This window comes from Ruditapes philippinarum, unplaced genomic scaffold (assembly GCF_026571515.1).
Source record: "Ruditapes philippinarum isolate M1 unplaced genomic scaffold, ASM2657151v2 ctg3881_1_1_1_1, whole genome shotgun sequence".
In the NCBI taxonomy this organism is placed as follows: Eukaryota; Metazoa; Mollusca; class Bivalvia; order Venerida; family Veneridae; genus Ruditapes; species Ruditapes philippinarum.
The window spans coordinates 39,473-55,372 of NW_026851899.1; the positions used below are offsets into that span (position 1 = coordinate 39,473).

A 15,900-nucleotide genomic window follows, 5' to 3' on the forward strand; every position below is an offset into this window, starting at 1 on the left:
TGTCTTTATTCTTATTTCAAATAAGATATTATCAAATGGATATCAATGATCAGAATCTTTTGTATGTCCAGATGTACATTTTTTGCGCAACATGAAAAGGAGTGTGTGCTGGACATAAACAATAGGCTACAGCGGATGACGTCAAGCGATTTTGGTTGTTTTGTTGTCTAAATATTCAAAACATTATCACAAAATCGATTGGAATTTACCATTCCTCAAAAGATTACTTGACTGTATTTTGGGCATCAAACGTTTGTTAAGGTTCAGACTAGGTCTGGCTTTAACAAATAAGAACACTTTTGTTTCTCTTTAATTTTAATACAAAAAGGTCTGAAAAGATAAAAAGGTAATGCCAATTGAGCTACATAATAAGAATAGAGAAAATAAAAATGACACTTTATAAATTATGTATTATTTCATCAAGCTCACATATAAACCAAAGATGTAAATTCCTATGAGACAGAGGACACATTCATCTTCAAAAATCAAAAGCATCTGAAACATATATATTACACAAACTCCTGTGCCATCAAATTCGTAATTATGCTTGTATTGCATGTATATAGTAGTCACTGTGCAGCAATGTTTTCCATATCGAGTCACTGTCTGAAGATTTTAAAAATAAATACTTCCAAATGATATTAATCACTTTCATGTCCGTAGTTCAAATTGTGATGGTGTAGGAAACAGGGACGCGTAAAACTCGTGTAACACCTCTTTAATTTTCACTGATTCCTGTTTTGTATGATCAATGTTATCATTGATTGTATTAAATTTTCTGAAAATAAAAAGTGATTAAATACAACAAAATTACATTTTATCAAAAAGGGTTTAACTTTAGTTCAATATTAAAGATATCAAGTAAAAATAAAGGAAAATGAAAAACCCCCCTAAAGTAGTGACAGCATAATTATATAAATGGTTGAAAATTGTATTTTCATTTAGATGGTATGTTCATTAAATTATGTTACGTGTAATCTTCCCAAACCATTGACACCACCTTAAACAGTATTCAAACTTCAAAACTAAATGTATTAGAATCAATGGTCAATATAATAATACTCAATTACGTACGGGTAACTTTTCACTACCATCATAAATTAAAACCTTATTTTGTAAATATAAAATATTTGAAGGAGGAGGTTCTTCGACAGCAAAGAAAACAAATATGAAGTTAAATTCACAGACTCAGTTTCATTCTAGCACATTTTGGGCTTAAATTGAACACCGCGTAAGCCGGTACTAGGTAGCTTGAGATATTTATCTCTCATGAACAGACTCGAACAAACAAAAGTCTACAATAATGGTCATGAATTTTTGTTGTTTACATGGCTTCCAAGGGTTCTCTCCATTTAAGTATTTTTGACTCAGTCTGTAAATGATAAATAAGGGGAAGTAACGACCATAGACTTAATCAATACTCAATCTCGAAAGCTTAGATTTAATAATCCCAAAAGACAACTTGCGTTCAACAACGCTAAGGTGACGCACTAAACAAACTTTAACATACATTGTATTTACAAATATAACTTAAAAAACTTAGTCATAAATAAAAAAGTTAACGGAAATAAAGGAAGGAAAGAATAGGGTGAAATATGTACTCATAATTATAACTTGTTACCTTGGTGATCTTTTAAGAATTCCTAGATCTCTCTTTGCATTTGGTAAGTTATACAACATTATAAAATAGGAGTCAACAAATGTAAGCACTCTAAATCTGTGAAATTTAAAAAAGAATACAGTAATAATCAACAAAATATATTGCTTTTATAGAGATACAATCACAATTGTAAGTCCTTTCAAGTCTTTTGCTGAAATTAGATAGATCTTACATGTAATGGAATTAAACAAAAATAATTACATGGTGTTAGTTTTCATCTTTCATGTTCTGTGCTGTGTGATAGAAGTAGTTTCATGTTAACTAAAATTCTATGTTCAAATCATCTGAATTATTCAAAAAGCCTAATTTTAAATATAGGACAAACATAATACGTATAATGAATAAGGGAAAAATCCAATCGTTAAAATGATTTTCTATTTTATATGTAAAATAAATTAATCAATAACGAATTAAGAAATGACAAAACTATTTATGCTATCTAATTTTTTCATGCCCCATATAAATAACAGTTTTATTATACAATTGCCTGTCACGATTTATCTAGGTAGATTGCGAAAGAGGGAAAAACTTTTCATGATGACATTTAATGCGTTATAAGTCCGTCACAATATCCTAAAACTTGAAACTTAAAAATAATTTAATGTAAAGAAAACTTACTTGTAATTATATTTTGTAATTTTAGCTTGTTTTATGATGTCGTCAATGGCTGGGCAATCGGTTAACATATACTTTTGGATCTACAAAATACAGTTATCATACTATTTAAAACATGAAACAAATATAAAATTGAGCCGCGCCATGACAAAACCAACATAATGGGTTTGCGACCAGCATGGATCCAGACCAGCCTGCGCATCCGCGCAGTCGGATCAGAATACATGCTGTTCGCTTACAAACCCTATAGCAAGTAGAGAAACTGATAGCGAACAGTATGGATCCTCATCAGACTGCAAGGATGCGCAGGCTGGTCTGGATCCATCCTGGTTGCAAACCCATTATGTTGGTTTTGTCCTGGCGCGGCTCAAATTAGTAATTAGGCTTAATTTAGATGCTATATTTTTTACGAGTGTAATTTTCAAAAGTGTTAAGGAATTCTTAAAACAATGTATGCAAGGCCCTGTCATCAGTTACGCTGTTTGTATCCTTGAAAACAGATATTGCATTCAACGTTATATGTATTAATACAACATTAAATGCAAGTTTAAATAATACAAAAATTGAAATAATACAGCAGTCTAAGATTTAGATAAGAACTTCGTTTTTCTCCATAAATATGCTCATTTAAATGTACTTATAATTTGCAGCCGATGAAAAATTGAAATTCAAATACTTCATGGTCCTTTTTAAAGTCTATAATGATATTTATAAAATAAAGTACAAGTAACATTGCCATAATATTAGTATTACTCAAAGTTTTCACATAATCAACACGTTTACTATTACTTCAGTATTGTTTGAATTATTGCAAGTTACCTCTAATCCTTTGCTAACTTCTTTTCTGTTTCTTCCTAAACATGTTAAGGAAGCGTTCATTATGTCCTCAGTTTTAGTCTGTAATAGAAATTCAAATTCACTTAACATACTTTGGAACTGAGTCTAATGGAACTATGGTGTCGGCTTTCTTTGTAATAATAGAATCAACGTATTTGTATTTTCTTCCTTAATAAAGGTTTCAATATAGTAACCTAGACATGTGAAAGGAACATTTATTGATTAATTTATCAAGGAATTTTTTTAAAGTAATTATTTATATATCTATTAGTTATATCAAGTGTTGCTGTAATGATTTTATAAAAATAGTCAGACAACTATCTTCAAACTTTCTTCGTGATATATTTTTCAGTACCATCTCTTTTCATTTTTATTTTCTTATTCATTACAGACATACATTTTACATAAGCTTATACTTCCAAATGTTTTTGTTTATTTCATACAGATAAAACAGTATTTTCACATTCGTTTTCAAACTTGTGAATCCTGGTAGTCATGTGGTAATTCGCGCAGCTTCTATACGTGAAAAGGGGAGCGGTGGCCTAGTGGTTAAGGTGTCTGCCTCTCAACCCAGAGATCATGGGTTCGAGCCCTACTCGGGTTACGACCATGTTTCTTCATATGACACCAGTACTGGTTGGTTCCAGGAAGCGGACTCGAAAGTGATTAATATAAGTTGCAAGAACTTGTTTCGCAATCGAGCTTAAATAAATATGTTTAAACTAAAAGGACACCCATTTGTATATAAAAACGGAAGACATATGTTCAATCTAAAAATATATCTATATTTATGTCTCTATATAATGCTTGATAAAAGCATATTACGTATGTGCCATTGGATAATGATTGTCATTTCATATTTCAAAATTTTCCTTGAAAATGATTAATGGATTTGTCTAGTTTAAAAGATGGACAAGAAAAATGTTCTTATTATATGATTATTACATTCCTTATGAAAAATCTACATATAGTTATTCCAAATCAAATATTTTCTCTTCGTACATTTTTTTTCAATGATATGCCAAGAATTAAGATATGTTTGTCTTATTTAAGGTACTGTGAAGAATTCGAGAATGACATACCTTTAAATACTTTCTGAGGACCGAATCAGCAAATTTTTCAAACACCTTGTATGAAATCACTCTGTAAAATAGAATTATCAACTTTGCTATAAGAAAAATAAGAAAAGTTGCAAATCAAATTTAGTCTTATAAGTCAATCATTCAAATATTGAACAATAAGCTACTCCAATCTGTTGTAAAACTGTTAATGAATTTATCGTCAAGAAAAGCATGCAGATCTTAGCGTAAATGAATGCAATACAATACAGGAACGGAAAAAGAACGGCTAGATCGTCGTGGTGAAATAACGCACACTTTCAGCCTTCTTCGTTTTAAATGGGATAATCTCTGGCAGTGTTAGGATAGTGCAATATATCTTGTAATGTACACAAAAATCTGGAAAAAGGGTGTTCCTTAGGAAGCATTTATCAAAACAAAATTACATGAAAATTGCAGACTCAGTTTGATTGAGTATATGCATAAGGGATAATTAAAAAGTGCAATATCCCTCACGTACCCTGGCACGGGCTTGAGCGGTACTCAAATTTTAACACTTGAATGTGATGGAATCAACAAGGCCAAGAAATATATAACAACACCGAAGTGATGTACGGGGGCAAATTTTACACCTGCCACACGGCACTTTTTTTTACGGATAAAAGTACTGGAATCAATAATTCCGAGGGACAGGAAATATAACAACACTGAAGTGAATTAACTATAAATAGACCTACCCAGGTCGAACCTCTTCCAGTTCATCAAATATTCGTTCTGTTGTTATGGTAACCAGAGCAGACGATATGAATTTCATGTACGCCATGGTATATTGAACATTAAACTGCGAGCGAAAATGTAGAGATGATGATTGCTTGAACTCTTCATGAAATCTTGAAATGATATACATGTACATAATACAATACAAAACATTTGGTATTTTTACAAGTCGTGGCCGAGTGATCAAGGTCTTTGACATCAAAGCACTTGCCCCTCACCGCTGTTGGTTCGAATCCCGACAGGAAGTTTGGATTTTCATGTTAGGAAACTATCCAGCTAGCTTACGAAATGTCGGTGGTATTACTCAGGTGCCCGTTCGTGCCTGAAATAATGCAAGGAGGAGCACCTGAGGTCTTCCTCCACCAGTAAAGCTGTAACGTCGCCATATCACCTATACTGTGTCGGTGTATCAAACAAACAAATGATATTTTTTTACATTATTTAAACCATCAATAATAACCTTTTCTCCGTATCTAAGGTTATTCCTATGCTTTTTTGTGATATAATACTCATTTACAAACATTTCAAAAATTTAAACTTAATTTGAACACGTTTCATTTTGTTTGCTTCAGTGTTAAGTAAAGGGCGTTTTACCAAATCAAATGTTTCTCATGTACATATCTATTGGGTTAAGAAAAGTACCATCGATAAATGCTTACATGCTTTCCATATCTTTTGCAATATGTTTTTGTATTAAAAGCGGTCTGTGTGGCGGCATGAAGTAGTTCTTTGATAAATCAAACATGGATTTTTTCCGGTTAAACATTGCCATTGTGTGATATAATGACCCGTAATGTAAGCCAACAGGATGTCCTATACGCATCACTGATTCTGTAAGATTTCTGCAGTCACCATGGTCAAAACCACATATATCATTGTCACATCCCTTGTTACATACTCCGTTTCCTACATCAAAATGAGAACATTCCGGGCTGCAAAAGTGTAACATGCCATCCCAATGAATCTGTTTTTTGTTTAAAAAAATGAAAAAAAAATGAGAGACAAAATATTTATGAATTAACAGGTATGTTAATTATCAAATTACAAACAAAGTTTATTAATTTATAAATTTCTTTTTTTCATTTTTCATTTCTAATTGCTTTTCAAGTAAATGTATTATACGATACAAATAATGAACAAGACACTGTACATCATTAGAAGCTCTTCAGTCATTAATGTAGATCAGTGTACAAAATTAGATATCGTACTTTATATATTTAATGTACCTTAAAACCTTCCTCTTTAGTGTAAAAATCACTCAGCTGAACATTTTTACCCAAATAGAAATCATCGCACATAAACAAAAATGATTCAGACAATCCTGGAATTCGATGCATATGACTTTCAATAACAGGAGACGAGAAGGTTGGTAAATCCCTCTTGTTTGGTAATAAATCCTGGAATTAAAAATACAAGAAATAATTGAGTTAATATACAGCTGCATTTCAGTTTGTTTTTTTTTTTAATAATATTTAATCCATTTTCATATTTGTATCATAGCTTTCAGAAAAAAAAAACGAATTGTTTGTGTTCGTCCTCAAGTAACAAGTGCACAGGAGTTCCAAAATTAAGATAATCCTCATTGATTCAACAGTTTGGTTGAGATTTTTCTTGTTTAAATAAAAAATATAAAGTATACTGGTGCCTCGTATTTCCGTGGTACCCATATTTCCAAGGTATCAGGCTTAAACAGTCTAAAGTGCCTCCTAGACTTAATGAACCTGACAGTAGTTTTACTTTTACTATTTTATTATATTTCTATCGAAATGTTTCAAATAGAACTAAAAAGATTTATTTTATTCAGATTAAGAGCAAAGTTATTTAATATTTCACCATTTTTGTTTTAGATTTCAAACCTTTTAAGAAAATCTTCTTTGTTAAACAACCATTGAGGTATTTGATAAATGCCAAAGAGAAAATTGCCCCTTTCAGATGAGCCTAGGTATAGGTGTACTAATAAATAAAGTTTACTATTGGTTTTGCTTTTGAAACTGTTAAAATGTAATTGCCTTGGAAATATGAGAACACAAATTTACTCACAAGGCCACAGATGGGTGTTAATTACAATGTTGTATACATAATTGCTTACATGCAAACATTAAATGGAATAAACTTTGATGCAAATGACATGTCTATCCTACAATATCCACTTTGTTTTCCAGAATTTTATCCTCTTAACTTTTGCTGTTATGAAGTATAACAGTTAAGTACCACGGAAATATGAGGCACCAGTATATATATAAAGTAATTATGAATTTTTAGAATTATGTAGTATTTATATTATTATGATGTAATTATAAAACAAAATTATGGAGTATTTTTAAAAAAGATAAAAGAATATTTATAAAGTAATGTAGTATGTAAAAAAGCATTAACAAACAAAAGAAGAAATTTTGAAATAACGCATAGTGCTAAAATCATGAAGTATTTATAAAATGATAAAGTTTTTATAAATAATAGTGCATTTAAAAATAATGTAGTATCGTGAAAGTGAAAGAAAGAAATGCTCTTTATCTCCACACTCATTATAACCACATTTATAAACAAACATGCATTTCATATTTGTATCAATTTTTTACCGTTGTAAAAACCACAGATATTCTCTTGTTTGATGTATTCAGCCAGCATGGTATCTGCTCATTTGTGATGATATAAATGTGGTTTATCCAAGGGGCATACTTCTCCACTGATCTCAATGAAAATCTTAGCTGATCATTGTCTTGAAATGTATTTGGTCTTTTATCGAGTCCTTCTATTTCAATCTGCAATGATAACTGACAAGTTAGTCATATATTTATCTGTTTACTTAAAAAAATATAGTCATACTATTTCTTTAATGTATAAGTACAATTGTTTCGTTGTTTTTCCTCTATTTCTTATTTATTATGGATTATATGCACTTAGATATATCGATACTAATTGAAAGAAACCAAAAATAATCTAACCTAAACAATTTTGTTTTCAGTAAATAAATTTGTGTGTTAATTTTGCTCTATTTATTGAACACTACTTACAGAATCAGTGTCCCAGACCAGTATTGCTGCTCTCATATCCATATTGGGACCATCAAGTCGTTTCAATCTCTGTTAAAGGGTGCAAAAAAAATTGTGAAATGATATACAAATTAAATAATTTTTCTATAATTATCACTTAACGTGATATATTTGATACTGTTCATGTTTCATTCCACAATAAATCAGAAAGGTTTGAAAAAACATATCATTCTTATAAAGGTTCATACACTTACTTTAATAATGTTATCACTTTGTACGCCTGGTTTGACATACACAAGTACGTAAGTTTCACTTCTATCATTCACTTCTTCTTGCTTGATAAATCCCAACTGAAACGATAATTTATTAAAGATATATTCACGATATGCTGATTTATGAGATGGGCAATAACAAATGACATTCTGAAATACTTCCAAATGGAATAATGAATCTATAAAGGGTGATACAATACCCATAATATTGGTTCACTTGTTCTAAACATTGGTAAAGCAGGCTCATTTCTGAATTGCAGGAATAGTTAAGAATTAAGAACTTGAAACCATTAACAATAAATTTACTTATGTTTTAAAATGATGTAAATGATGCGATATATTATATTTCTTCTCAAAGACGTTGTGATGAAAAACGCGATATTTTGTATTACTCATAAAATGATCAAAAACAACAGCACTTTAAACATACGTCATGTAAAGGTGCTGTGTACGCAAAAACAGAAAAAGGCATACAGTTGCATAAAAATGCGTTACCCCTTTTAGACGTTTCAGTTTTTCTAGGAAGATATTCTGTGCCGAACGATCTGAACTTTTTACTATGTACATGTTGTCCAGTTGTTTCTTTGATTGAATGCTGTAATCATTTGTCTGAAATACAAATATTTCATTTAGTACAAAATTTGAAAGAATTTGTTACTCTTAGTTTTGTTATCATTTCATAAAAACATTTTTTATTATTTATTGCATGACTACACAATGCTAAAAACTCACATATTCAAAACATATTTAAACGTGAAACACGTTAAATAAAAGAACTACCAGTAATAAAGATATTTCTCTTTTGTAAAAAATAATCTAATTTGACATGTATATATTGGTATATTTTCGTGGACATCATATGGTATTATAAAAAAATGGTCGTGATCCTGGTGACCCTGTTATGGTTCTAACAAACGATCCTGGATCGAGAGGAATACACCTTCACCACTATGCACCTCTCTTTACTATATAATATGAAACAGGAAAATGAAATATCATACTTTAGAATTTATTGGTATGTACTAATCCGAAAAAATGTGTTACATGTATTTTTGGAAATATGCAGTAAAGTATTGTTATGTATGCAACATATTACATGTATATAATTTATATCTGACCAGTTGGTATTTCCAATATTATCATTGTTCTATTTTTAGAACATTAACTACATGTATGTACTAGAACTTTCTTAACTGTTGTAGAAAACTCATGCATTATATTTAGATAGAAACTTCTGGAATGTTCTTTATTGTTGAAGTTGCTAGATTATGATTACTTTAGAACATAATAGACCTTTCTGGAATTTTCTTAGTTAATATATATAAAGTGACATTTTTCATTACCTTTACCTTTTAACTCATCAGTGATCTTTTTAAGTCATCAGTTACCTTTTAAGACATCAATATATTTGGAGTATTTTTCAACTTGGATATTAAGTGAATTATTGGAACTTGGATTTTAAAATAAATTATTCTTGTGGATTTTATTGTGGGAATTTATTCTAAAGTGTTCTTGGATTTAACTTGGATTTAACTGTGCTATTTAAAAAGGATCATTCCAGGATCAGACTAGACATTTGAGTTTTCATTTTTATTTGGACTTCAGGTATTTGTAAACATAATTTGTTATTTTATTTTTCTTTAATAATTTTTCTGTAAAAAATTTTTATTGTTACAAGTTTATTGCTGGCTTTTCTTTCTCGTTACGCCTGGCTCGTAACAAGTATGCATAAATAAGATTTTATGCTCACATAAAATAATTTATGTCAATGGGCCCTATTCTGTTTGTTATTTTGTAACAATTTTCATTTATGGAATTTAATAAATGCCCTATTTCATTCAGCCTAAGTGTTGTGTTTTATCTCATACCAAACAAGTTCGTCTTGCCAGTTATATTTGTTTGACCTGAACAATACATAAAAAGACCATATCACCACTTCAAAAAGTATATTCAATATTACTTACTTTTCTTAAATCGATAGCAATATTTTCAGAAATAATATCAAACGTTTTGGCGTATCCTAAAGTTAACAACTTCTTATCAATAAATTGACTCACTATATAACCACACATGCATATATACATCCGTCCGTCTATTTCAGTTAGTATATTCATTATCCCGACGACTGCAAAACAAAAGTAAATCCCCTTTAATTAAAGAACACAAAAAAGTTTTTCGTCTTCAAACATCAATTTTATGAAAAAGGTCACACATGTTAAGAATAAATACCGTAGCACATTATAAAATATTATACAGGATTCAAATAATACATGTATATAGTTGCCATGAATTGCATTTTGTCATATATCAATCCAGGATGGTTTTAAGAAGCTGAATCAAACTACATGTATTACAACTCAAATATCAAATGACGCAGTATACTATACCGTGTTTATTTTGTTTTGGAATTATGACAGTGTATTCCATGTCGTTGTCTGTAACGTTGAAAAGTAACTTGATGTTTTTGGTCTCCATGGAAACTTTAGTTTGAGGTATACCGGGATATACCACAATTACGTGGATGTATTCGCCAGATTCTGTATGTCTTGAACAGTTGAGGGGACTGTTACATAGAAAGAATGTATGATATTACAAAATAAGAGATATCTTTCTACAGGTATGAGAACCAAATATTCGAACAGTGTTCATAATAAATGCTGAAAACACAAAATTATGAAATGAATGTTTAATGTCGTGTTCAGATATAATGTAATATGTAACATCGGAAGTGTAAAGTTTCTTTAATGAAATAAAAGTTGACAATGAAATAAAGTTGATATCTTAGATTTTGTTATCATTGTGAAGATTTGATCGCTAATAAAATATATTCATTAAATAATTCATGTATAAAATATACATGTATGATTTCTGCGTCAAAGCAACACCTAAAGTATCAATAGACGAGTCTTCTGCTAGGTAAGTATTACATATGCAACTATATTTTGAGTCTTATGTGATCAAAAATGCTTTCGGCAACCAAGTTGGATATAAAAACAATTGGCATTGAAATAAATTAAGTAATTAACTCAGCAATCAATTGTCGTCTTCAAACCATCTAGTGTTTACAAAACATAAGGCTTGATCCATGCATAATTAAGATAAATCAGTTTGTAAAAACTAACCGATGTACAAAATGTAGATTAGACTTCAGCATTGTCTAACAATGAGGTTTACGAAACACTTTTTACAGAACAATCCGTCCCATACTGACAAATGTAGAAATGAAGTAATTAATATTACGGCTAAAAGGCCTCTGAATATGTAATATGTCAAATTATTAACTACGAAAAAGAAAGTGAATGTTCATTCGTTAAAATCATCCGCATAAATTCTCATATGTAGGTGCTCATTTACCGGTGCAACACTTTGTTAGCACATACTGTAAGCATTAACTTAAACTTAATTCATAAATCATAGCACAAGTACGATATGAAAAGACAATATGTATCAATTTCCAAAGCTATCACAGTAAAAAGTAATGCAGTTTCAAAATAGTATTTATAAAGCAACTGTTTAAAATGAAGGCGCGCTTTCAAATAAATATAATTGTCACTACTGTTACCATTTACTAAACTTTATATAAGGTAACTTTACAATAAGAAAATATGACTTTCTTTCGTTTCAAGCGTTAAGCACGTTTGATTCAGTTTTGTGTTACTAGCTTACATAGTAAATCTAGTTTTACAATGCTTTTAAAATTAGGTGCAAAATTTAAAGGCACATTATGTTTCAGAAACATTTTTTTCTTTATTAGAAAGGACAAACATGAGTATTATAACTTGTAAAAATTGTTTGAGAGCATGTTAGGTGCCTCTTACCGGAAGAAAGCAGTGCTGAATGTAAACCTATTGGTCATAGAGCTAACAAAATGTAAACAAAATAGTATTTTGAATTCCATTCAAAATATTAAATTACTGTATCTGTTTCTAACTTGTTGCCAGATGAAAGCAATTGAAACAAAAGAAGGTCCCGGGCAATTGCGTAATAGGTATCTTCTTGGAAACAATAACAGGGCATGAAAAGAATATTCTGGGGCACTATGGGTCATGACTTTCATTACAAAATTAAATTTGTTTTCTTAAACATTACGCAAACACGTTAGTATTCACAATGGATCTGTTTTATGATGGTCTCTAAGTTTTTCCTTTTCTTTTATTTGGTTTCCTTTCTCGGCTATTTTCTACTAAAGTTCGTATAACGGAAATACAAAGCGACATTAAGGCGAATTTTTTTTCAAAGGAAAACACTCTTGCTGACCAATTGATACCATTCACATTTGAAACAAAGTTAGAATTCATATACGTACTGTTGATATTTTTGAGGTTCTTCCGATGCCCTTTGACGTTTCATATCCAATATAAATTTAGGATCACTACCATTGGCCCACAAATAGACCAAATCTATTGGTTCTTTGTGTTCATCTATCAAAAACTCGTGGCCATACGATAACTAAAATAATGGAATAAAACACGGATGTTGTAAAATGATACAATAGAAGTTGTAACGTATTTTTGGTTTGTTTTGTTTGTTGTTTAATTTTATGCTTTTTTACAACAGTTTTAAATGCATAGAGAAGATCTCTACTCATGTACAAATAATATTTTACAGATAAGTGGATAAGTTGAAGACATTGACATATAAGGAAATAAGAAGAGGATCAAACAATAACACATCAAGTCATATCTATTTCTGAAAAGACATTACTGTTGAAATATTTCACGTTTTTCTATTATTGGTTATTTATGTACATGTTTATGTATATCTTTAATAGTGTTATCTATATGGTTACATGTTTATTACATAAATCATTCCCTCGTAGAAACTTCTATCCCTTGGTTTCTGTTTTGGTTATTTTCAATGATGTCATATATGTTATGTAACAGATGGTCCATACAATCAACGTATTATCAACATGACATAACAACACAGTTGAATATAATTTTGATTTTGTCAAGGTCTTATAAATGACTTTTTCAGAGGTAATTAAATTCAAATACAACCGCTACAATATAAGTATGAAGCCTAAATAAAACAAACAGATCCCAAAACGTGAATGTCAATTAAGTACCTCCGGAGAAAGTATGTTATTTGTAAATCATTAATAAGAGTAGACATTTAAATTTTTCAACTTCCATTGGCCATTTTTAATATGTAAATATGCATTTATAGTATAATTCAAGCATGCATGATTGTACCATTGTCATCTAAAACACTTTTGATCAAACAGAGCCAGCGACAGTTTCAGTTTTAATATTGAATAAATTAAAAGAATATCTACTATAATAAATAAGATAAAAGAAAGGATAAAAAGACATTGCAAATGATTCATCCATATTAAATGTTGACAAACGTAAGTGGCAACAAAATGTATTTATTTGTGCAAGTTTTAAATGACCAAATGTCAAACGGTGTTACCTTAAACTTAATTTCTTTTAGACAATATCAAAATGCTTATGTCAAAACATCAAAGAGTATCTAACATCATGAATTATAATGACATCTTATTCTGCCGTATAGCATAATTTGTTTCAGTTTGAATGTCACATCTCATTGAGTCTAAGATTTGTTTGCCTACGACAGAACTTTTCACATAATAATACACGAAAGGTTTCTTTGATGTAAGATATTTACTTATTATTCGAACCAACATGTAAAATGAGGAATATGAATAAAAAAAAAAGAATTTGTGACATTTGCCGATATGGAAATGAGTAGTCTAGGAATCTTTCAAATGCTTAAAACATGTCTTTTAAATCTTGTAACTATTGCACAAATGATTCAGATTACATACCTTTTCATCCATCTGAGATTCTGTCTCATTTTTGTCTGAATTCCAAGTGAAGAAAGAAATAATTATAAACAAAATGAAATACAAACATAAAACTTTTATGAGTCTGCAAAATATCCTTCTCTTTGCCATGTCGACGAAACAATCAAATCAAACGAATAAATCTCGATTAAACAATTATTGCAACTTTTTCCTATTATTAGTTGTGATTACAAAACATGAATTTCGTTTCAAATAGGTAAAAATTCATGTATTAAAATTCCACTTTTTCCAATAGTACTTTTATTGAGGCGTAATCCTCTATTTGTCTTAACAACAGTATGTTCTAAACTTAATTATTTAGAACAGTTTCTAATATGTATGGTGACAACTGAATATTGTATAAAACTGTATTTTTTCTACAGCAACTGCTGTTGCAATATGAATAATTATCTATACAATACCAGGCATCCTAACTTCTATCAAGTATTGTATCTCAAGCTGTCGTTATTTTATTATATTCAATTCATGCAATGAAACATAATTAAACATATAAATTGAAAGGAAATTGCAAAAAGTAAATCGAAAAGAGAAAATATAAATCTCCAATGAACGTGCAATACGACAAAGTTGAAAATATTGCAGACTCAGTATCATTGAGCTATTAATGGACGGTACTGGAAAGTGCTAAATATTGTCAAAACCCTATAACACCGGTTTAAGCAGAATTCATCATGAAGTAGTAAACATTTGAATTTAGAAAATCAATAAAATATGTATATATACATTGATGCCGGGTTTAAGTGTATAAGCCAACAGACCACGACACAGTGAGGAAAGAATTTGTTTTTACAAGATATATATTTCTAATAACTCGGGAATACACAAGTGGGTTTGTTTTTGGTATGAATACATCTAGATAATTTTTAACTAAATCATCACTTACCATCACAATAATTTAAGCCTCGTCATGACAAAAGTTTGGGCCAGCAAATGTTACGACCAGCATGGATCCAGACCAGCGTGCGCATCCGCGCAGTCTAATCAGGATCCATGCTGTTCTCTTACAAACCCAATTACAAGTAGAGAAACTGATAGCGAACAGCATGGATCCTGATCAGACTGCGCGGATGCGCAGGCTGGTATGGATCCATGCTGGTCGCAAACCCATTATGTTGGTTTTGTCATGGCGCGGCTCATTTTATCTTTTAAAGTTGTTTTAGAAGCACGATTAAAATCTGTATATAGCATTTAGTTTGAATGCCTGTCCTACCGTAATAATAAATCTTAAACTTTATACCGAGGTTAGAAATTGAATGTGGTTGATTTGTGCTTGTATTAATCAAGCTTTAATTATAAACTATTTAAATGTAATAATAGTAATTAAAATGATATAACTGTTATCAATTATTTCAAGAGTTTATATTGTTTTGGTAAATGAATATCTTTAGCTGTACATGCAGTATTATATTTGTGAATTAAAAAATATTGTAATTTGAAAAGCTTGTTTAGTAGCAAGATGTACGTCTGAGTAGTAAGGGGTTATTGGTCATTCTGAGACAAAGACAAAAAGTCCCGAAGCATCTGCAAATCTAGAGATAAACTACAGTAAATAAAAATCTTGATGCATGTAATAGGGCAACATGGGGACTTGTATATTTGTATCTATATGTTTCTTCTTGCCTTCACTTCTTCCAAGTGTTTGATGCTATTTAGTTTATAGATCATATTTGACAACATTGCTGATGATTCTCACTGAAAACTGGGAAATATGGCAGTCAAGAAAGACTCCATAACCCTAATTAAGTTTACTCTTTACATGAAATTATCTTTTATTGCACCGGATATTAATTTCTTATAAACTATTTATTTCTTGTAAAATACAACTGCGTGTTTGTCATAATACTTCTCATGCTTTTTA

At 30.2% G+C, this 15,900-nt stretch overlaps 1 protein-coding gene across 1 annotated transcript; it reads right to left on the reverse strand.

The window, feature by feature from the left end:
- Nucleotides 1-282: 282 nt before the first annotated feature.
- LOC132742124 (N-acetylglucosamine-1-phosphotransferase subunits alpha/beta-like) lies at nt 283-14,547 on the reverse strand. Its single transcript, XM_060730448.1, has 16 exons — nt 14,004-14,547; nt 12,519-12,661; nt 10,600-10,775; nt 10,270-10,337; nt 8,708-8,821; nt 8,195-8,290; nt 7,962-8,030; nt 7,527-7,709; nt 6,174-6,344; nt 5,607-5,911; nt 4,908-5,060; nt 4,195-4,255; nt 3,095-3,172; nt 2,279-2,358; nt 1,622-1,717; nt 283-778 (listed from the first exon to the last, which is right to left on the reverse strand). Exons 1-16 carry the CDS (start codon nt 14,130-14,132, stop codon nt 652-654), a joined length of 2,049 nt encoding a protein of 682 aa, XP_060586431.1. The 5' UTR covers nt 14,133-14,547; the 3' UTR covers nt 283-651.
- Nucleotides 14,548-15,900: the final 1,353 nt, after the last annotated feature.